The sequence below is a fragment of the Rhinopithecus roxellana genome, chromosome 2 (genome assembly GCF_007565055.1).
Source record: "Rhinopithecus roxellana isolate Shanxi Qingling chromosome 2, ASM756505v1, whole genome shotgun sequence".
NCBI classification, from domain to species: Eukaryota; Metazoa; Chordata; class Mammalia; order Primates; family Cercopithecidae; genus Rhinopithecus; species Rhinopithecus roxellana.
In genome coordinates, this window is record NC_044550.1 from 49,169,365 (window position 1) to 49,194,333 (window position 24,969).

Genomic DNA, 24,969 nt, shown 5'->3' on the forward strand with positions numbered 1-24,969 from the left:
TTTTATTTGACCAATTAACTATTAGAAAGCCTGGAAGATAAACATACACATTATTTTGAGTTATCACATTTATCCTTTTACCTAGATCCTGTTGGAAGATAGAAAGCAACAGCCTTTTGTTATCTCTGCAACAGCATCTATCCCAGTTTAAATCACAAATCCTTACTCTCTTTAAAAAAAGTCCAGCATAGGTACCTAAAAATACCCACAGTAATAAGAAGGGAAATTGCATTCCACAAGATGATTGCTCATAAAGAGTCAGAAGGAGTTATTGGTGCATTCCTGATATCATAAATGGTTACCGAACATTTGGTATTTTTGACCAAGTTCACAGTAAGAAGAAAAAAGGGTCTTGGACTTGTTTTTCTTGAAGATTTACTTATGGAGCAACCAACCTAGAAGGATGAATCTGCTTGCCAATAACAACACTGGGTCACAGCCAAGGCAGAGGTTTTTGACATTGCCAGTTCATCATGGTGATGTTTCGTATTTGTAACATATCTTTTCTCCACGGATGTTGAAAGGCATGCTTGGATGACATATGCTAATAGCGAAACACACTGAAAGTCCCGCCATCACAGATCACTTTATGTTGGGAACCACTCTATGTGGCAAGTCATCTGTCCCAGTTCCAGACTAAATTTCAACTGCTCAACCATTTAGATCATTGTAGTCTGTTTAAGGCACTAAAAATGTGCTGTAGAAATTTATATTTCTCAGACACATGAAATGTGATGACACATCCATCAACAAGTCAAACACTCCTTTGAAATTTTCTACCTTATGTCAAATATTTCTTACTTTTAAAGACATTCCTATCCTGGTATAAAACTCAAAATAAAATAATTTTAGGGAATTTAAGGAATTCAAATTTCACTCCACGGAGTACGTGGCTTTATTTCTTCACTGAACTTCTAGTAATGTTCTTCACCTGATCTTGTCTGCAGTGTTTAGCCAAGAGTCCAGATCATTTGCAACTCAAAAGCAGGTACAAAATGTTATCCATCTTAAAAACCCCTCAAATATTCCCTAGAAGAGTGTCCCACACATAATTTGCCTTCCATTAACACTTGTGAACACATCCTGGTGAAAATATTGTCTATGAAAAATTATACCAAAAAATCAGTTTTTATAATGCAAATAATATTTTACATGGACCAAGAGGATTCATAATATTAAAGTATGTCTTTTATAAAAGAAAGGTTTTCAGAAAGCAATGGCCTATTCCTTCAATGTTAATATATTGCAAACTTGGATTTGGTGTAAATCAAGCCCTAAGAATACTGCTCTGAATTTCTAGCTTAATTTCTGAGCGACATTCTAAAGCAGTTCATTAATTTACTTCAAAAACATTTCTTGGACACTTCGGTGTAGGAGATATATATCGCATGATCTTTAACCTAAAAAATTCAGAGTTAATAAATCTTTGTTTAAAAAAACTAAAGCAAATATTTTTATTTCATTTATTTACTATCTTTTTACATATGTATTTAAATTAGTGGTGTGAGTTGCACGAGTCCATTTTTATTATTTGCTTAAAGCAATGAAACAAGGAGTCTGCCTTTTTCAATGGTCTCATTTTGTCTAATTATATAAGTATCCTTCATGAATCAGCATAAGAGGATTTTGAATATTTTCCATTACATTATAAGAGATGAAACCACTTTTAAAAATTATTTAAAATTTAAAATTTATTTTAAAAATGCATGGATGTTCTTTTCTGCATTGCAGAAAATTTGCTTTGATATATGGTTCCTTTGAGAGCTATTGGACCTGGATGCTGACTGAGTGTGGGGCTTGTACTTTCAGCCTCATAGTCTCCAAATTAGCAAATGGTATCACAATGGGTACTGAAGCTTCTTATATGAAGCCAAATCTTTGGAGTCTGTTCAGTCTCTGGGTGACTGTTGGAACCCTAAAATAACTTAAAGCAGAATTTGGTCATGTATTGTTTTTTATTAAAAGGTCCAACTGAAGACATCCCTGAACATCTGAACCAGAAATTTGACATAGAGCTATAAATATTCACTCATTCATTCATGCAACAAATACTTATTTATCAAGCACATCAATCATCCAAAGACTGTTCTAGGTACACATAGCTGTGAGGATGTCAGCAAATCTGCCTTCACTTGGTCTGCATTCTAGTGGAGAAGTCAGAGGTAAGTACGAAGACCACAAAGCAACTTAAATAAGGTGTGAAAGGGATGCTATTTTAGACAAAGTGGTCAAGGCAAGCCTCTCAGAAGAGGTGATAAGTGCTCAGAGACCTGACTAAAGTGAGAGAGTGAGTTATTGACATGGAGAAGGGTGTTTCAGACTCTGAAGAGAAAGCAGGTGCAGGCTCTGGAAGCAGAGCTTGCTTATATAGACGAGGAGGGGCAAAGAATCTTGTGGATAAAGCAGAATGAACAAGAGAAAGTGGGATTGTAAATGAAATTGGAGAGAGAAGCAGGGGTCAGATCATGGCAAGATCTTGAGATTTTATTGTAAATATGGGAAGATGGTGGTTAGATTTGAGAAAGGAAATGATATAAGCTAAATTTTCTTTTTAAAAGGATTCCTTTGGCTACTGAGTAAAGAGGAATCTCAGGAAGAAAGATTAGAATGGGAACAAAAAATCCGTTGTAGGATAAAACATTAATCCAGGAAGACATGATAGGGCTTAGACTAGGAAACGGAGATGCTGAGAAGGATTTGAATTCTGGACCTATTGTGAAGGTAGAGCTGACATGATTTCCTGATAGATTGATATTGTGATATGAAAGAAAGAGATCAGAAATGACTCTAGATTTTTTTTACCTAAACCATGAAGTAAATGATAGTACAGTTGACAGAGATGGTGAACCATGGGTTAGAAGAACACTGGGGAGAAAATCATGTTTGTTTTTGGAATGTCAGTTGGAGATGTTTATTAGATGTCCCAGTGGAGGCCGGGCACGGTGGCTCATGCTTGTAATCCCAGCACTTTGGGAGGCCCAGCTGGGCGGATCATGGGGTCAGGAGATTGAGACTATCCTGGTTAACATGGTGAAACCCTGTCTTTACTAAAAATATAAAAAATTAGCCGGGCGTGGTGGTGGGCGCCTGTAGTTCCAGTTACTCGGAGGCTGAGGCAGGAGAATCATTTGAATCCGAGAGTCAGGGGTTGCAGTGAACCGATATGGAGCCACTGCACTCCAGCCTCGGTGACAGAGTGAGACTCTGTCTCAAAACAAAACCAAACAAAACAAACAAAAAAACACAGCAACAACAACAACGACAACAAAAGTCCACGTGGAGTAGCAGGAGCGTCTTGTATAAGCTGGAGTTAAGGAAGAGGTTGAGCTGAAACAGAAATCTGAGAAAAATCAACTTATAAATAGTATTACAAGACATGAGTCTGTAGGAGCCCACCGAAAGACAGCACAGTTAAAGAAGAGAAAACCAAAGATAGAAATGCCTCTCACTCCAGCGTACAGACATCAGAAAACAGGAGGGTATTCCAAAATGTTCAGTGAGGTTGAGGGAAAACCAGGAGTGTGCTGTCCTGGAAACTAAGTAAAGAAGGTGTTTCAAAAGTGAGGGAATGGGCAGGAGAGGAGTGTTACTGAGAAGCTGAGTAAAATGGGAACTGAAGATTCACAGTTGGACTAAATCTGTTTGAAGGTCATTGATGACCCCAATGAGAGCAGTTTGTATGCAGTATTGAGCAAGAAAAGAGTAACTCGAGTGAGTTCAAGAGAACATGGGAAGTGAGGAAGTAGAAATGGATACAGAAAATTCAGAATGTTTTTTTACAAAGTGCAGCAGAAGAATGATGTAAAAGTTGGAGATAAATGTAAGATTGAGATAATTTTTTAAAAGCTAATATAGCATGGGTAATAGTGTTGGTGGGGCCGACAGAGAAATAGCAAAACTGATAATGCAAAAGAGAAAGGGGTATTTATTTGATAGAATACCATGCTTGCAAAGACTGGAGGGATGGGCTCCAGTACATGGACAGACGCACTGGCCCTGCACAGTAATTGTAGCAGGAGGTGAGGTGGTGTGCACAGAGGCAGGTATTTTGGGAATATGGTGATGTGATGGGCATAAGTACATACTCTTCTGATTTTTTTGTCTCAGTAAAGATAGAAGTAAGGTTGTCAGTTGAGAATGAAGAGAAGAGTTTATGGAAGTTTGAGAAGTGTGAAATTGAACTTGGAAACTGTGAAAATAAGTTACTGGACAGTAATGAAAACCATGTGAGCCATAGTTATACAAATACAAAGGAACACAGTGGTCTTTTGTCCTACAGTCATGTTCAGTTTTTTTAGGCACAGGTTAAGAGTAAGAAAAGACTAGTTTTAGTTTTATAGAGTTGCATTTTGTTTCTTTTTAATTCTCAAATGAGTAGCACAGTGCTGGGTGAATAGATAATGGGATTTGGGCATGGGGGAAGAGAATAATCATGAGAAGGAACCACAGAAGCTAAGCTGGTCTGGGTGGAGAGTAATGAAATGGGGGATGACAGTCAGTGAAAACTTACCAAGTTGGAGTGATGGTGCTAAGGGGAGTGACTAGAGAGAGAAGAAGAGATGACCACAGCGTGGCATGCTTGAAATGGAACTGTTGGCGGTGCCCGTAATTAGTCATGACACAGTACGTGGTATAACCATGAGTGTGGTGGCTGATGTTCAGGCAGTGGCAGAACAAGATTTTCAAAAGTCATCAAGGAGCTGAATGGTCAAGATGGTGAATGGAGTATGAGTGGGGAGGGTGAAGGGGTTAGGTGCTAGAATATTCAGTCAATGAGAAGGAGATATGTGCTTGTAAGAGGGTCATTAGAGAGGAAGAAGGATCAAAGGTCTGAAAGTAGCTGCAAATAGCAAAGCAAGGTCTGTTTCCCCTTCAGGCCAATAACATGCAGGTTGTAGGAGAGGAAAACAGCTGGGCTTGAGAGAGAGGTCTGCAGGGAAAGTGGCGTCTTCAGGAGGCAACCATTATTCAGAGAAGAGGACATAGGCGATGGCAGCTGTAAGATCTAGAGGGGATAATGGAAAAGTCTTAGGCAGGGGGAAGACATTGGAGATAGAAGCAAATGAGAGAATACACTGGGCAATATGGGGATAAGCAAATATATGAAGGAAAAATGGCATGGGAACTTGGACTACTTTGGCAACAGGTAACCAGCGATGAGAGCAAGATGGCATGACCTGGGGATCACTTCAGTGTGGTGCATAATTAATGTAGTGAATCATGAGGGGGCAGGGAACAGGGAATTCTCATTCCCTGTGTGGAGAAGAGAGAGCTGGGATGGACATCCTCTATTCACAAGAACAGGTGGGATGATCAGGGCCTTCCACAGAGGTAAGAGACAGTTTTGCTCAAAGAAAATGATGCCAATTTGGTTTGCCCCTTAACAATTCAGTGTTCTCCTGTTGCCCTTACTCTCTACTTAAGAAAAGGCTGCCTCACTGTGGCTTATCCCTCAAGAGGCCATACAGACAGCAGCTACACAGAAGTTCATAAATAAAGAGTATCATTCAGCCCTGGACCTGAGCCACAAATGGTGCTTTAAAAGCCACACTTTTCATCAGCTAAACTTTTTACTCAAAGATCTACAGTAGTTTCAGTAGATTTTAGCTGTCTGGGGAACTGTTAGTTCTCCAAGTCACTTCAGAGCAAGAGACCCTTAAGCTGGGCAGTTCTAACTTTCAACTCATTCCCCACTTGTACAGATAAGAAGACTATTAAGAGAATAATGAAACAGACCTTTGGGAGCCACAGTTCCAGCACTCCTTTCCTGTAGTTTGTGAGTTCAAACAAGGCAAAATGTTTCCAGCTCTGGATGCTTTCTTTGAATAAGAGAGTAGAAGCCACGTGGGTACTAAGTGTTTTCAGGTCTCATGGTGTGCTGCTAAAGTGTTATGCACAATGCCATCTTGATGGCATGAAATTGGTAGGTCATGTTTATTTTATTGAAAAGACTCCCTAGGGTCTGCCGTGAAGGCACATTTGCCATGCTGTTCCATGGACTAGGAAGACCCCTTACCGAAACTGCAGCTCTGTCTGATGACTTCCTACTCGTCTTTCAGGACTCACACCAAAGTCATGGCTCTGCAGTGCTCTCCTCAGCTTCACCTTTATGGTCTCTTTAGTTTCTTCTATTTCACATCCTATAACGTGACAATAACTGTAAATTTATGTACCCAGGAGGACCTAGTCCATAGCCCTCAGTTTATTCATCATAGCCCTTAGAAACATTCATTGTATTTTATTCCATACCTTTAACACCCGATATCATCTTCTGTGTAGACATGGATAGAGTTGATGAAGGACAGTTATATGTAGTTGTTTAGACATGATTTTCAGATCATGGATGTAATTGTATTATCTCAGAAAGAAAGAGTGGTTTGGGTTACTTTCCTTGCCATCAATCTCTGGTAGATTAGCTGGGCACAGATGAACTTTAGAGTCTCTGAGACCAAGATATAATTATATCCTGTGCTGGTGACCATGATACTTTTACTGCTGGTCAAATCCCTGAGGCCAGAACCTTGCTATGTTCCTTAGAAGCTGAAACACCCTTTCAATAGAAATAATTTGAGGGCTGATAGTTTCCATTTAGTGAGCACTTACCATGTCCCAGGCACTCTGCTAATCCCTTCACCTATTGTACTACATTCCTCATAAAAATATGATAAGGGAGGAACTATTAACCCTACTTCCAGAAAAAAGCAAATTTAGGCTTATATATATTACATAACTTAAGTTCATAAAGCTATGAGGTGGCAGAGCGGGGTTTGAACCCTGGTCTTAGATTCCAAAACTCATGCATGTGGTACTCTAATCAGAGTGCAGCTCTGCAGTGTAAGGAACACTGGGGTTTGTGGTAAGCATCACATTCTTTAATGCTCTCCTGAATTCTCAAGGTGTTGTAATTATATCAATAATATAAACTACCCAGCCTGGGAATGATTTTTTGAAGGACATTCCAGCTTGAGAATCAATGGGAATGATTATTTAAACTCCACTTGGAGTTTTTAGTCATTTCATAATGTTACATATAAAATCACGTTTCAGTGGAACTGACATCATAGGTAATTCTATCTTAAATGTTCTCCAAAGGATACCCAGACATCCAGTTTGAATAGTGATGCTAACACAGTAGGCCCCACATCTGCAAGCAAATCCTTTCTCCTGAGTTTATAACTTAAGATTCATTTTAATTACCTAAATAGCTTTAAGAGGCATATACAGGATGCAGCAAATGAAATCTTGATATTACCTAACTACTTTGTATCCTTATTGATTTCCAATTTATTCTTATGTTAATTGCAATTAATATTGTCTAGGTTTTTTGTTTAACTAATGGAAATCCAGATGAACATGCTGCTCGTAGTATCCATTGATTAGTGCCATCATCACTGAAATTGACAATTAAAATTGACAATATCATCCCTCAAATATTACAGAGCACATAACACCCTGTGTGTGTTTGTGTGCATTGCATTCCCAAAAATTACTGCAAACTCACTGTGCTGACAGTCTCTTTGGCATAAGGCATGAAGGGATTTAAGAGCAAGAAGATACAATCCTGGCCTCTTATGAAGCTCCATTTATCAATAGAGTTATCAATGGAGCAAAGTGACAGGCACTGGGATAAGCACATTACATACCACCATTAACCATGGCAACATCCTCACTTTGTTGGAGTTATTATCTCCAGCTTGTAGATGAGATCAGACAAGTCAAGTTACATGGTATTGCCACTTATCTTGCATAAGGCATGTTGAGAGGCAGATCTAGGTTTGAATGGCTCTCAATTTTCTGCTATTTCCACTTCACCACTCATTCTCCTAAATTGCTTATTATTTGGTGAAGAAAATAATCCAATGTGGGAAAGACAGAAAGAGATATACCCGAATTGGGGCACAAAAAGCAACTAACACTGCTTTGAGATTCTGGGAAGCTTCATGAGGAAACTGACATTGATCTGGCTCTTAATGGATGTTTGGAGTGTGCCAGCTAGAAGGAAGGCATCAAGAAGGACACGGCAATAGCAACTGGAAAGTTCTAGAGGCATGAAATGGCATGGCAGGTGTGGTGTGAAGTGGTAGGAGATGAGAATGAAACTAGAGGTAGGGCCTTTTACACTATGTGAAGGGCTTTGTCCTGGGCAAGTGACAGTCATCATATGTAATTAGCAAGATCAAGCTATGGTCAAATGAATAATTTCAAAAAGGCAGCCTGCAAAGGACAAAAGTCCAGGAGAGATGCTGGAACAAAAGGCGCTGGGTAGGATGCCTTCATCAAAATGTAAGGGAAAAGTGGTTAAAGAGAGCAGATTAAAAAGGCAAAGATGAGTGGAACAGACTAGCTAGTAAGCAAATTTATGAGTGAAGAAGGAGGTAGAAAAGAAAAATATAAGTTGGCTGGGCATGGTGGCTCGCACTTGTAGTCCCGGACAAATTAAGTGACCCGTCGTTGTCATGCATCCTGCATAAGTTTTGGGAGGCTGAGTGGGGCAGATAGCTTCAGCCCAGGCATTTGAGACCAGCCTGGGCAAATGGTGAAACCCTGTCTCTACAAAAAAATACAAAAATTAGCTGGGCATGGTGGCATATGCCTGTAGTTCCAGCTACTTGGGAGGCTAAGGTGGGAGGATCACCTGAGCCTAGGGAGGTCAAGGCTGCAGTGATCACACCACTGCACTCCAGACTGGGTGATAGAATGAGAGAGTGAGACTGTCTCAAAAAAAAAAAAAAAAAAAAAAAAAAAAGAAAAGAAAAGAAAAGAATATGGGTTAACATTTACGGAGTCCTTTTTGTATTCTACTAGCAGCTGTGCTCAGCCTAACCCAAGCTCTCTCATTAAGACCACATAACAACTCTATAGGAGTATTATTTTTATTATTCCAATTGCACAGAGGAAAAATAAGTTATGCACGGAGGGTTCAGTAGTAACAGCTGGCAAATTGTAGACCACTGGAATCCAAGCAGTTTGAATGAATATCTTTGTGTTTTACTAGTACATCATATAGCTTTCTGGATGAGTCTGAGGTTTTTATCAACTATGATAAGGACTGGAAATAGGTGAAAAGATATGAAGAGAGTGTTATTAAGATCAATTTTCACATTTTGAGTTTGAATTTCCTACCGTGTGTCCAGGTGGAAGTAACTGGTTAAATAACTGAAAGACAGAGAAAAGGGAATTAAAGAAGTTATTGCTATAAAGGTACTGGTTGATACCATAGGACCACAGACACTTGCTCAGTGGGAGGGTAAAAATAAAAGCAAGACAGTGGCAAGGATGAAAACAGTACAGATCACTTTCCCTCTTGAAAATAAATAAGCACATGCAAGCATTCAACCTTCAAACAACACAAAACCCATAAACTCGAGTATGCAGTCTTTATTTCTGATTTTGACTTTTGTAACTTTCTGTTCTACTATGAGAAAGATTATTTGCCTGGCTTCTCAAAACCATTGTCTTATTGTGAAGAATTGTTCTCCCAAAACTCTAGCTCCAAAGAGTCCTGGGTTTTTCTAGAAAATTAGCATTGCTGAGGTTTCCATATTTGCCAAAATTGGAACTTTAGGCATTCACCTTTTAAAATTATTGTATATTTTCAACAGGAAACACTGATACCGTCAAAATTAGAAGCAAAATAGTTTGTTTCTTCCAAACTTTTCTTCTTCTCCTCCTGCACCCCGGCCCCCTCCCACCAGCTTCTTGCTGCAAACCAACTTTGCCAACTGTAGTAGGGAGAGAATCCCAGATGGCAATAGCCTGAGTGAGAAAAAAATGTCACCACATGACACATACTCTAGCAGTTTCACTCAGAGGGAAACAGTAATACCATTTCACTGCTGGTATTCTAAAGTGCCATTGTTGGGAGGTGGGAGAGGTTTGAGTGGGAGACAGGTGCTCACGTGGGCATGGTTTAGCAAGCATTGTTTCCCAATTCCTAAGTAGCAGGAAGAATTCCTCTACAACTATCCAGCAGTTAAAGAGAGTTGCTCCAGAATGACAGAGTAGGCCTGGCGCGGTGGCTCAAGCCTGTAATCCCAGCACTTTGGGAGGCCGAGACGGGCGGATCACAAGGTCAGGAGATCGAGACCATCCTGGCTAACCCGGTGAAACCCCGTCTCTACCAAAAAATACAAAAAACTAGCTGGGCGAGGTGGTGGGCGCCTGTAGTCCCAGCTACTCGGGAGGCTGAGGCAGGAGAATGGCGTAAACCCGGGAGGCGGAGCTTGCAGTGAGCGGAGATCCAGCCACTGCACTCCAGCCTGGGCGACAGAGCGAGACTCCGTCTCAAAAAAAAAAAAAAAAAAAAGAATGACAGAGTAATTCAAAGCCTGAATGGTTAAATGCCATTCTTTACCATGTTTTTCTTCTCTAAGGAGCATCCTGCATTGGTGATACACACTGAGGATCTGGCAAGGTAGACAGTGGGCCTCAGAAAGGGACTTTCTCATGGAGTCTCAAAGTTCCTATGTCAAATTGTCTAGCAAAAGCAAAACTGAGTGGGGCCAGGGGAAGAATTTTAAAAGCAGCTCAAAGGTTCCTTGTGATTCGACTGTATTTTATAAAAGTATTTACATTTCTCTTTTTGGTCATGACAAAGTCTATTGGCACAAACAGCACAGCCACGAAGTATTCTTCTGATTTTAATAACTCATATATTTATATATATATATATTTATATTTTTGCTTATCTTCATTTCCTCAGCAAAAAGGGAAATAAAAATATTGATCTATAAAATAAGCTGATGATAACACAATGCCAAAAATAGCTTATGTTAAGTGCAAGGCGTGAAGCTTGAAAGCAAGCTAAATTGCAACAACATATTGATTTAACATTTTAAATACAAGACTTGCAATAAAATAATTCTTGAAATATGCTTCTCATTTTTAGTTGACTTTTGAAAAACTACTCTATATACACATATCCAGTTGTAACACTTGACAGTAGCATTATGGGGCATGATATAACTTTGGTACACATTGCAGATATGGATGGTTAATGTCTGTAAATGATATTCCTTCACCAGTTAGACTTCTGTACATCCAGGTGACCAGCCACCTGGTTCTAAGTCATATCCCACCAGAATCTCTGGAGTCCTTGCCAGAGCCATCGGAGACAGCAGGCGAAAGCAGGCTCACTGGATCCATATTGTGTTTCCTCTCTCGGTTCTCCTGGGTTCCACTGTCAGTTCTCCAAATGTGGAAAAAAACTGCTCCATTTCTTTTTGTAGCATATCATTTCTTTTCTCAGCATCTTCTTTTGCTCGCTCGGCATTTCGCATTTTTATTTCTATCATTGTGAACTTTTTCCTCTCCTGATCCAGTTCATCATGGAGGCTCATCATTTCTGTTTCCAAAGTCAAGTTTCGCTGTTCTAAGCTACAAAGGATGGGGTGGGGGGGTGGCGGGCGGGGAGGCAAGAGTAAGAGATAAAGTGATTTTATTCACTTGAAATGCAAGAGGCATACAAATATTTTCTAAACTCTCTATGATGCTTAGGAAATTGGAATAAAACCCTTTCAATGATTTAAAAGATGTAATTTTGTTGTATTATTTTACTATTTGCTAAGATGATTTATTGTCAGTTTAGTAATTAGGTCCCAAGGCCTCTCTTGTGAGCAGCTGTCATTTAATAGTAAATAAGTGAATGCCAGCACAGAGAAACCAGTGACACACGCCGGAGAGAAGAGACAGAAAGCTTCCTGGATGTTAAATTGTAAACTTGACTATACTAAATGCAGCGGGGAAGTCTGATAAAGTTGAAAAAAAAAAAAAAAAAAAAAAAAAAAAAAAAAAAAAAAAAAAAAAAAAAAAAAACCAGAGGGCCATAACATTTGCTTTCTATAAAAGGAAAAATAGTGACAGGAAAATTTCATTGTTGGTTAAGTTCACCGCTAAGAATGGGGTTTTTGGAAGCATATAGAGTCCCATCTTATAAAAGAGTACCCAGACTAGTGAGCTTACATTGATACGAGAGGTAAAGATCACATGCGTTAAATAAGCACGGCATCTTACATTTTGTAAAAATAAAGCCCATTCCTTGCTATCCCCAATTCTCACTGCTTCCCAAGTTATTAATATAGCTTAGGACATAGGTAGTTTATATCTGTATAAATTGATAGTTGTTTTGTATAGCTGTATTAATAGCTTTTGGATAATTGTAGAATTCACAGTAATGTCCTTAAAAACAGAGACTGTTTTCTCCATAACTACTAAGATCCAAATCATACACGTATATTATTCAAAAGAGGTGTATTAAAATGACATCTTTACTATAAGATGTATTTTGGTCATGGCTGACTTTTTAATTTCTCCTATTCTGAGCAAAAGTCCCATGGGACTCATTCAAATTTACCAAGCCAGTGAAATTTGAAAGGTTAATGCACGTATAACTCTCCAAAATTAAAATCTCAATTACATTTCTACTTTGAAAAATTTGATCCCCACATGTTCATATTTCACCCAGATAATAAGAACACTTAAAAATTAATCTTCCTTCTCTTTGTAAGCAACTAGAATTTTAAAAAAATAATACTTCATATTTTGTATTCTTACATCATTTAGAAGGCTATTTTAAACGTATGACCACATTTTTACCTGAAAATTTGGTACTATGCTGGTTGCCACTCAGAATTATTCTACAATATATTCTCTTTGCTTTCCAAAGCTATTTTAGAGCCAAAATGTTGGAAGCACTTGAAGTTAAAATACTGAGGACAACTGTTACAAAACAATATATTGACACATTGGTATGTATCAGGTGCTTGTGTGAAACTTTCAGGAATGAAAAGGACTAAGTTGAATACAGAAGAAATTCCTCCCAATGTAAACATTTAAAAGTGCTGGAAAATTTTTAAGAAATATATTTTAAAAATACATAATCAAGGTTAAAATAAAAGAGAGGCTCCAGGTATCAGAACCAAGGAAGAAACTCAAATATAGAACAATAAGTAGAAGCACATGAGGGATATTAGTCTTGGATAGAGGCCACAGAGCTTGGGGCTAGGTTTTTCTTTTTCACATGAGGACAGAAGATGAGGCCTCCAGTATTAGGCAGGCAGAAAACTACAAGTAATTTAACTGAGAGCATGGAACATCAACTGTTTTTATGAAGAAGAGACTACAAAATCTCTAACCATGGGCCTGGGGAAGTATCAGAATGGAATTAGCACATCAGAGTATCAGTAAGCTACAAACCAGGTCTGAGAAAAGTTACCTAGAATGCCTCAAAAATGATAATTACAGAAATTTAATATGGGAAAAATAAGTTAACAAAGAAGGAGGACAGATTAACAAGGTCAAACATATCTTAACAAGGGTTCTGGAAAGAGAAAATTGAGAAGGTGGGGAGATGAAATAGACAAAAAGATGATGAAAAAAAAAATTCCAGAATTGTAAAGATGTAAGTTCTTAGATCAAATGATGAAACAAAGTTTGAAAGTTAAATAAAGGAAAAGACATATCAGGAAGTTACTAATCAAAGGAAGATGGTATGACAATATTAATATCAGAAAAAAATAGACTTTAAGGTAAAAAGCATTATTATAATGAAAAATAAGCACTAATGAATGATAAAAGGATCAATTCTTCAGGGAGCTATGAATAACTCTAAACTTCCACGCACCTAGTAGTAGTCTCAAATTGCTCAATATAAAATATGACAAAATTGTAAAAAGAAACTGATAAACTCAGAATACTGTTAGGAAATTTTTAAATATCTTTCTCAAAAATTATAGATCTAGCTGATAAAAATGAGGAGAAATGTAGAAGCTTTGAATAGCCTGATTAACAGACTTGAGCTCTTGGTCATATATAGAATCCCAATCCAGTAATAAGGAATAGTTTTAATAGACCAAATGATAAATGTCACTCAGATGAATGTCTCTGACCACAATACAATATTTTCTAAGAAAATTAAGTTAGAAATTGGCTGAGTACGGTGGCTCACACCTGTAATCCCAGCCCTTTGGGAGGCTGAGGTGGGTGGATCATTTGAGGTCAAGAGCTCAAGACAAGCCCAGCCAAGATGGTGAAACCCCCGTCTCCACAAGGAAACAAAAAAAAATTAGCCAGGCATGGTGGCACACATCTATAATCCCAGCTACTCAGGAGGCTGAGTCAGGAGAATCACTTCAACCTGGGAGGCAGAGGTTGCAGTGAGCCAAGATTGCATCATAGCACTCTCCAGCCTGGGCAACAGAGTGAGACTCTGTCTCAAAACAAACAAACAAATAAATAAATAAATAAATAAATAAATAAATAAATAAATAAATAAAATTAAAAAGAAAGAAGAAAGAAAAAGAAACTAATTTGGAGAGGGAAAAAGAACACATCTTTCAAAACTAAAAACCATATATCTCACTGATTGGTAATTTAAATATTATCTATCTGGCTACCTACGTCCTATCTATTTACCTACTATCTATCCATCTATCCATCCACCCTTAATACTTGTGGGGTAAAGCTATAAAGGAATTTAACATATATCTCATTGATAATTAAACAAAGTAAAATATTATCTATCTATCTATCTATCTATCTATCTATCATCTATCTATCCATCTACCTACCTATTTACCTACCTACCTATCTATCCATCCATCCACCTTCAATGCTTGTGGGGTAAAGTTACAAAGGAATTTAAAGAAAAATGAATAACTCTAAACAGAAATGATCAAAATTTAGCCAGAACAGTTAACTTTCTATAATTTCATGGCTAGGCCACGAGCAGTCCCCCACCCTACCCTACTGCAGACCTCTCCCTTGGCCTGTCACGAGGGTAAGAATGTGACAGTGAAATGGCCCATTGAGATGACCTCTATTGAGAAGTTCTATCAGCTTATCAAAATTTCTGAAATATACCATAGATCTCAGAACAAATATGCATCGGCACCATCCTCAGAAATGAATGTATCCATCTGCAAATTCATAATGATAACTTTTTTCTTTTTCTCCTATATTTAAGGTGTGACCTCTTGCCTCAAAATATAAGCTTCCCAGTGTGAAATGCTAATTTATCATCATGGATTAGCAGTAATTCAGAATTCCAATACATAGTGGTTCCAAAAACTACACTCAGAAAGAATAGTAACCCTTTAAGATGATGACCCTATATTTTTATTTAAATCTCCTGTCACTCCGCATTGTATAGAAAAATTCAAACCAGAATTCCACTCAGTGAAATTTACCAAAAGAATACTTTCCAAGGAAGTAATTTTTCAATCTCATTTATAAGTACTATTTTTCAGTATTTATTTTGCCATAGCTTATGAAAGTATGTTATCTTTTTGTCTGATAACTGATAAATGGATAGGAATCATATTAAGGTAAATTAAAGCCACCATAACAACCGACTGAGGATCCTAGCACACCATGGAGGAAGGGTTGCCCAAATCACATAGCCTGAAACTGGGACTGAGACCACTAGAGGAGCTACTCCTACTTTGATCACTTTATGAGAAGATGTACATTGATATAATTAGGTTTTAGCATAATTGCCTCTTTATAAATCATAGTTTTTCCTCCTCATTTAGGCTCAGTCTTCCTTGTTCATGTGAACACACTTCACGTCACCCCTCTTCTCAAAAACTTCCATAGATTTCTATCTCAGAGTAAAAGTCAAAGGCTAAAAATGAGCCTGTCAATCCTCTGTCACCTGGCTCTTATGGCCTCTCTGAGCTCATCTGAATCCTCAGGGTCTGGAACAGAGACTGGCAGATAGAAGGCACTCTCTCAACATTCAATGATTGAAAGAGTAAACATGGAGGTTTATTTACTTCTACTTTTATTTTTACCCTAGTTTCATCCTTTTCTTGTTAGTGAAAACTAACAGCCTCCTAACGCTCTGTCCATCTCCTCACAGCCCCTCTTCTTCCAGCCCTCTAATGCCAATCTATCTATTTAATAATAATCAAAGATGACATTTTTGAGCCTATTCTGTACCAGGGAAATATTCAATCACTTCTTATGTGCTTTTGAGGTAGATACTACTAGTATTTAAATTGTTTACATTAGGGAATCAAAGCTCACAGAGATGAAGCTAACTTGCACAAAGTCACAAAGCTCATAAATGGTGGAGCGAACTTGGGTTTCTTTGACTTTGGAGCCAGCATATGTCACCCTCAGTGTGATCCCGTCCCACAGTAGGAGGCTACTGAGCCCTCTCTGGTAGTTACGACCTCCAGATTTTCCTCACCTCTTTATCCTGGACTCATACTCTATCTTCTGTTTGGTCATTTCCTGTTTCAGGCTGGAAACTAAACTGTGCAGTGCACTGTGGTTGCTGCTGCTGTTACCAACAAATGTCTCACTGTTGTCACTGCTGCTAGTGGCACGACTACTTCGACCTCCCACACTCCTATGGTCACTTTTGCTTTCATAGTCCCTGGGGTGGGAAAGGTCTTCCTGTGGAGGCCCATCCAAAACAGGGTCCTCAAAGTTCCCCCCATAAAAGTCTTGCTCTGGACAGGTGGTGGTGGAAGAGCGACAGGAGTTGGAGTTCTCGGGGAGGGAGATTTCACAGGAGGAAGTGGACCAGGTGGCGCTGTCGATGCTCTGCTTGTCATCAAGGTTCATCATGGAGAACTGTTGATGGACGTTATCGTAGGTGGACAGTCTGTTGTGCTGGCCTGACTCTCCAGCTTGTTCTTTCTGCTTGTTATCCCTCAGGGTCACATAGCCATTCGGCAGCCAGCTCATGTTTCGTCCATTTGCAGGGTTCCCGTGTGTTTCGCTGTTCAAAATGCCCATGCGCACCATTCCATTCTGTACACTGTGCGTGCCCATTTTGGTACCAGATCCCTTCAGTGAAGAGGTCCTTCTAGACTGTAGGCTTCCATTGGGGGTGGTCTGCGCTTTCTCAAGACCTTCTGCATTACTGCTGCTGAAGGACCCATTGGTAACTATCCCACTACCCTTATTAAAGGCTGGGTTCTTTTTGACCATGAGAGGGGGGCTTCTAGACACATCTAGCTTGTGAACGCTGTTCCTTGGGCTGTTGGTTTTGCTGCCTGATAGAGCTGTGGGGGATCCATTGTCCATGCTGCTTCTCTGGGGTGACTCAGACTTGTCCCAGGAGCACTGCCTACCAGGGCTGTTCTTGGTGTTATTGTTCTCCTTGTTCTGTAACTGCCCCGTGGTGGCCTTCTTTTGAATTTCATTGTTGTTGTTGCTCACTCCATCTTGGGGTTTGCTTTGTAGTTCTGCATCTTTGGGAAAGAGGCAATCATGTTTGCTAATCATCATTGACATCAACTGCTGGACCACCACGGTGCCTAGAATTGCATAGAACATAAAGTAGCATGAGTGAGACAGTTTTTATTTATTTCTATTTCAATGTGACTCTTAAAGAAACACATTCAAGTGAACATTCAGCAGTACCAAACCATATTTTTAACTATGATAACAGCAATAGAAGCTAAAAGAACTTGAGCATTTACTCTGTGCCATGAACTGTGTCAAGCACTTTGCTCTTGTAATTTAATTGAATTTTGAAACAAATCTATACATACATATTGTTATTATCACTGTATTATAAAGGTTCAGTAACTTGATTAAGGTTACATGTTAAGGACCAGACCCAGGGCTTGATCCCACAGTTAATCATTAAAAACCTGGGCTCTTAATCATAATACAATATTTATTACAAATTTGACATTTAATTCTGAGAAATATTTCTTAGGAGGAGGTCACTGTGACCTCTCATCTAATAATTGCCTCAAACTATCAAGATACTTTAGTGGTATCTGTAAATGGAACCCGATACAATTAGGCATGGTTTCTCTAATGTATCAAGATAATGAAATGCATAAGATGTTTGTTTGCCATTCAAAAGCTTTAGGGCATTTTAAGTGACATCAGCCAGAATGGTGTAGTGAAGACCTCCAAAAATCCTCTTTACCATATAAGCAACTAGCAAAAATTTCCAGAATCAACTATTTTGGAATCCTGTAAATTAACTAATGGCTTGATGCAATCTGGAGAGTGTTTACTTAAGAAAAATGGCGGAATGTCAGTAAGAGCAGCAAGGTCTGTAGCGTTTTAACTTGCTCTAATCTTATCCTCCTCTCTTTGAAAACCAACAGCCCACAATCACAAAGAAAACCAGCCATCTGGCAGCCACTGGAATGGGCAGAGCAGGGTTGGATTTTAGTTAGTAAATACAGTTTCTATATAAAACACTTAAAACTTGAGATTTGGTGAAGAAAATGATGAAAAAAGGCTTTTGACAATGCAGAATTTCATTAAAACAGCAGCTAATTGAGAGGTTGTCAGGGAGTAGAAACCTGACCTGGGGCAAGACCACTTTTTAGCTTCTGGTGACACCTGGGAAATATAATTCAAAATCAGATTTTGAATAGGAAAAAACATATTGTATTCATTTATATTCTACACACTTTTCCTGTGATGATTCAAAACTTATTAATATTTTAGACTGTACATCAGCAATAAGCAAGATCTACTGCTACATCAATGTTATTCAAATTTTGAAGTTCATAAAAATTACCTGGAGATCCTGTTACAAGGAAGATTGAAATTCAGTAGGCATAGGGTGGAACATGAGATTTTGCATTATAAACCAGCTTCCAGGTAACATTAGCAATAATAGAATAGTAGTGCTGGGATCACCTGGAAGCTTGAACATTTCAGCACCCAATGCAGAGCTTCTGAATCAGAATCCTGAGGTGATTCCTGGGTGCATTACAGTTTGAGAAAAGTGTAGTAGATGCAAATATTTCCCTTATATCTTCCAAATTAAATTTCTTGGAAGTCCAAAAGATAGGATTCTTTTTTTTTTTTTTTTTTTTTCAGATGAGAAAATTGAGAGTCAGAGAGGTTAAGCTGTTTGCTCAGGGCACAGAGACAATGTGATTAGGGTGAAATGTAATATTTAGTCTTATTCCAAATTACGCATTTGTCCTAGTATATTTCAGCTGCTGCAATTTAAAACTGTAGCAGTAATAAGTAAACTTGGGGTGGTTTTAAATATAAAACTAGATAAAGATAAATATCTACTGAATTGCCATCAATCATTACAGAATTGTGAAAAAAGACTGAATGTAACAATTCGCTGTATTACACAGCCTTCTTTCTCTTTTAGTAATCTCTGAATTTGTCATCATATTTTCCATGCATGTTAGCAGTGGATCTGAGAAAAAAGGATTTTAGAGCAGTTAGAATAACACTGTCAAACTTATGTACTGTGCTTGAAGACATTGTGTATTCAATGCTATTTTACTACTTGCCCATACGCAGACACACTTTCAGAGGTTTGCAGTTTCCATTATATATGACTCTGTCTAGTATTTTGGGAAAATGGGCCTTTTTCCTATCATTGGAATGTTAACATTTGAAGTATCACTGCTTCCCGTCATAGCTATGAACTGTGTGGGCACATGTAATTAATTGAAGAGCAACATCCCTAAGGTGTCCATGATGAGTCTGTGAACAGCCATGTCAAAGTGTACTTGCCAAAATTATGGAGTATGAGTGTCAGGTCCCTAGAGATTTAGAATTCTCTTTTGTATCTTGGGAAGCTTTGATTCCATCTAGTCTCTGGGACAATAAATGGCCATAGCCCCTTGTAAAGGGACTTTCTTAGAATTTTTATAGCCATTTAGGACAGACTAACACGGTAGTAATGATGATGTGTGTACCACTATACACACTATCATTTTTTCCTTTTGATTCGCTGTCATTTTCTTCTTAGAATACCAGTGAGGAACATGAAGCCCAGACAATGAGGTCAGAGTGGTTATAATCGCCAGCCCATTCTGAAGAGTCCAAGCAGATTCTGGAGTCCCACTGTGCTACACGATCCAGCAATTCTTCCCTGAACCATATAATTTTATCCAGGTTGACTCTAAATACCACATAATTGGCACTTTTCATCATAAGCATTGGCTAAAAATTTGATTTTTCTTTTAAAAACCTAGGGACGTTAAATATAATATGTAAATGCAAAAATATATGCAAATGATAGTATTCTGTGCAATATAGTTTCAATTTGTATTTTTTGCAATGAATAACTTTGTACATGTGTCATTTTGCATGTTTGAAGATATCTGTAAGATACCTGATGATTTTTGACAAATGTATATACTCCTGAAAATACCACCTAACCATGATATAGAAAAGTGACACTTAAGCCTCTTTGGAGTCAGTTCCTTCCCCCTAACTCTGGCTCATAGCATCCTTTATATGCTTTCTGTCTCTATAGTTTTGCCTTTTTTACAATTTCATATAAATGGAATAATACAGTATGTAGACTTTCATATCTAGGTATTTTCCACTTAGCATAATAATTTTGACATTTATTTATGTTGTCATATGTAGCAGTTCGTTCTTTTTATTGTCAAATAGTATTACTTGCTGTAGATGTGCCATAATTTATCTATTCACTAGTTGATGGAGAATTGGTCTGTTTTCAGTTTGGGGCTAATATGAATAAAGTTGATATGAACATTTGACTCCAAGTCTTGGATGAACATATGTTTTCTTTTTCCTTGGGTAAATGTTTAGCACATGATTGCTGGGTTTTATGGTTACTGCATATTTAAGTTAGTAAGAACCTACCTAACTCTTTTGTGGATTGGCTCTAACATTTTGTATTTCTACCAGCTAAGCTTGGTATATTTTCAGTCTCAACTTTACACTTTGTAAGAAATGTGTAGAGACATCTTATGGTTTACATTTTAGTTTTTCTAATGACTAAAGACACTGAGCATCCTTCTGTGTGTTATTTGCTATTTGTGTATCTTCTTTGATGATGTGTATATTTCAAATCTTTTGCCATTTTTTTCATTGAGTTGACTGTCTTGTTTTGCATGAGTTCTTTACATATTCTTAAAACAAGTTATTTATCAGATATGCGACTTGCAAATGGAGTCCCCATTTCCAAAAAGGCTTGACTTTTTGAAAAGTGTCAATTTTGACAAAGTCCAACTTACCAAATAATTTTTTTTAAAAATATTTTTATAGTTAGAGCCTTTTGTGTCCTAAGTTTTGACTAGCACAAGGTCATAAGATGTCTTTAAAAATATTTTCTTCTATATATCTTATACTTTTAACTCCTACATTTAGGTCTGTGATCCATTTCAAGTTTTTTTTTGTATGTGATGTGAGATAAGGATTGAGGTAATTTATTTCTATTTTTTAGGGCTATGAAATTGTTCCAGCATCATTTGGGGAAATGACCGTCCCCTTTCCATTGAAATACCATGGTACATTGGTCAAAAAATCAAATGACTACACATATTTCTGGACTATCTGTTCTATTTCATTGATCTGTGTGTCCATCTTTATATCAATACCATACTTTTAATAATGTGTGGCTTTATACTAAGTCTTGAAATCAAGTTGTGTATATTCAACTCTGTTATTTCCTTTCAAATTGTTTGGGCTATTCTAGATAGCTTTTATTTCCCTGTAAAACTTATAATCAGATTGTCAATCTCTACAAATAAAAATTCTGGTAGAATATTTTTGTGACAGTTATATTGAAACTATAGGTCAATTTTGGAAAAATTAATAGCTTAATAATATTGAGTATTCTAATACATGAGCAGGGTATATTTCCCCATTTATGTAGTTCTTATTTGTTTGTTAATGTTTAGTAGTTTTCAGAGTATGTCTTATACATGCTTTCTTAAATTTCTGCCTAAATATTTTAAATTTATGAGGGTTGTTCTAAATAATAATTTTTATTTCAATTTCTAATTGTCCAATGTAGTATATAGAAATACAATAAAGTTTTATAAATTGACTTTGCATTATGTGATCTTTACATATTTGCATATTAGTTATATTAGTTTTATTTGACGATTACATAGAATTTTCTGCATAGATGTTCCTGTTGACTGTGAATGTTGACTGTTTTACATATTCCTTTCCAATTTTATACCTTTTATTTATTTATTATTACTGGCTAAGATTTCCAGTACAATGGAAGTGGTGTGATAAGGTAAACTTACCTTAAACCCGATCTTACAGGAAAAGCACTTGGTCTTTTATCATTAGCTATGGTATTTTAACTACATTTTTCTGAGATAACCTTTGTTAATTTGAGAAACTTTAAATTTTTTTTATCTGCATCCACGATGGTTTTTTTGTATCTTAAAGTGGTGTATTAATACAGTGAATTACACTGATTGATTTTATATGACTAACCAACCTATCTTCCTGGGATAAACCCCACTGGTGCTGATTTATTATCCTTTTTATATGATGAAGTCAATCCAGTAAGGTTTTGTTTAGGATTCATATGTCTATATTCATAAGGGATATTATTCTGTATTTCTCTTTTCTTGTAATGTCTTTATCTGTTTTGATATCAGAGCAATACTGGCCTCATAAAAGTAGTTGGCAAGAATTCCCTCTACCTCTTTTTTTCTGAAAGAGTCTGTACACAATTAACATAATTTCTTCTTTATATGTTTGTTAGAATTCACCAGTAAATTTAAGTTACAGGTGTTTTTGTTTTTGTGGGAATGTTTTAAATTACAAATTCAATTGCTTTACTAGTCTCAGTTTCTTTCTTTCTTTCTAATCTTGAGTGAGCTTTGGTTTGTATCTTTTAAGGAACTTGAACATTTCACCTCCATTGACAAATTTCTTGGCAAAAAGTTGTTCATAATAGTCCCTTATGGTTATTTTAACATCTGTAAGATGTTTGGTAGATCACTTCTGTTAAACCTGATATAGGTAATGTAACTTTGTTTTTTCTTTTCTGATCAGTGTGATGAGCGGTTTATCAATTTTAATGATCTTTTTAACAAACCAGCTCTTGGTTTCACTGGTTTTCTAGATTGTTTTTATTCTCTCTCTCTTTTATTGATTTTTGTTCTTATCTTTATTACTCCTTGTCTGTGTGTCCTTTGGTTTAAATTAGCTCTTCTTTTTGCAGCTCCCTGAAAAGGAAACTTAGAGAATTAATTTTAGGTTTTTATTCTTTCTGACATAAATCCATAATTTTATGAATTTTCCTCTAAGCACTACTTTATTTGCATCACACAAACTTGGTACAATTTTTTCTTTTCATTTAGTTTTTAAACATACCTGTATATTTATATTTTAAATGATATGTATACAGTATAGAGTTGGGTGTTGAATTTTTATTTATCTCTGCCTTTAGATTGGAATATATAAGGCATTAAAATTTAATGTAATTATTGATATGGTTGGGTTTAATTCTGTCATCATGGTATTTTTTTCTACTTGTTGCACCTGATAATCGCTCCGCTTTTATTTTTTTAAGTACTTTTTAAAAAAGTTAATTATTATATAACATTTCATTTTATCTTTATTGTTGGCTTATTAGCTAATACTTCATTTTATTTTGTAGTGGTTGTTCTGTGTTTATAATATTCATATTTAATTTATTATGGTCTACCTTTAAATAATATTGCAACACTTTGCGTACAGACTAAAAACCTTACAGTAGTCCACTTTCATCTCTTTGCTTCCATTTTCTGTCTTTTATTCTGTCATTATCATACATTTCACTTCTGTATGTATTGTGTCCCACATTACATTATCTTAGTTTTGCTTTATGCAATAGGTTATCCTTTAATGAGATTAATAATAAGAAAAATATTAGTTTATATTAACCCACATATTATTCCTGTGCAGTACTCTTCATTCATCTGTGTGCATATGTGTCTATCTGGATTCATATTCCTTCTGCCACAACAACCATTTAACATTTCTTATAGTGCAAGACAGTCAGTGATGAATTTTTTTTTTTTTTTTTTTTTTTTTTTTTTTTTTTTTTTTTTTTTTTTTTTTTTTGAGGCGGAGTCTCGCTCTGTCACCCGGGCTGGAGTGCAGTGGCCGGATCTCAGCTCACTGCAAGCTCCGCCTCCCGGGTTTACGCCATTCTCCTGCCTCAGCCTCCCGAGTAGCTGGGACTACAGGCGCCCGCCACCTCGCCCGGCTAGTTTTTGTATTTTTAGTAGAGACGGGGTTTCACCGTGTTAGCCAGGATGGTCTCGATCTCCTGACCTCGTGATCCGCCCGTCTCGGCCTCCCAAAGTGCTGGGATTACAGGCTTGAGCCACCGCGCCCGGCCTCAGTGATGAATTTACTCACAGATTTTGTTTCTCTCAAAATGCCCTTAGCTCCTTTTTATATTTGAAAAATATTTAAATATATCCACTGGACACAGAAATCTAGGTTAATAGATTTTCAGTACTTCAAAGGTTTTGATCCATGTCTTTTAGTTATATAATTTCTAACAAGAAATCTTCTGCAACATTTCTCTTTGTTCTTCTGTATGTAATATGTCCTTAGTTCCTCAGTCTGCTCCTAAGCTTTTCTCTTAAATTGATTCTCAGCAGTTTATGATGTGCTTTTGTGTGGCTCCTTTTACGTTAATTCTGAGCTTCTTTGATCTTTGTGTTTGTAATTTTCATCAATTCTGTGAAAAAAAATGAGTATTTTTTCTCTGTGCTTCGTAACAGTTTCTCTTACAAAGTTTTTATAAGTATGAATTTATTCTTTGTAAATTTTCTCCTAACCTGCTATTAATCTCATCTAGTGTAATATTCACTTAAGTGATAATTTTCATCCTAAGAAATTCTACTTGAACTTTAAAAATATATTTGATTTATCTCTTCACCATGTTACATTTTGCTTTACCTTCTTGAACATATTTACAGAATATAATAATAATATCCTTGTCTGCTATCAGAAATGACTCAATCACATTTGGGTCTTCTTCTATTAGCTATTTTATGTCCTGGTTACAGTTCATATTTTTATGATTCTTTGCATGCCTTGTAGCTTTTAATTGTATGGAAAACACTGTGGGCTTTATACGGTTGGTGACTGAATTTTGAAAAAAAATATATATTCTAGATATGTTGGACTTCGTTTTGGCACAGAGTGAAGCATCTGGTGATCAGCTGAATCGTATTTATTATATGTTAATGGGCTTTAATTTTTAGAGCAGTTTTAGGTGCACAGAAAAATTGA

At 37.0% G+C, this 24,969-nt stretch overlaps 1 protein-coding gene across 4 annotated transcripts in view; it reads right to left on the minus strand.

The window, feature by feature from the left end:
* Positions 1–10,627: 10,627 nt before the first annotated feature.
* ARHGAP24 (Rho GTPase activating protein 24) overlaps positions 10,628–24,969 on the minus strand; it is a 526,450-nt gene continuing 512,108 nt past the window's right edge. For all 4 annotated transcript variants that reach the window (XM_030915931.1, XM_030915930.1, XM_030915932.1 and 1 more), the window contains 2 exons: positions 16,193–17,270; positions 10,628–11,376 (listed from right to left, as the gene is read on the minus strand). In XM_030915931.1, the coding sequence (XP_030771791.1) occupies positions 11,133–11,376; positions 16,193–17,270 (1,322 nt within the window). In that variant the 3' untranslated portion in view covers positions 10,628–11,132. The remainder of the gene's footprint in view (positions 11,377–16,192; positions 17,271–24,969) is intronic.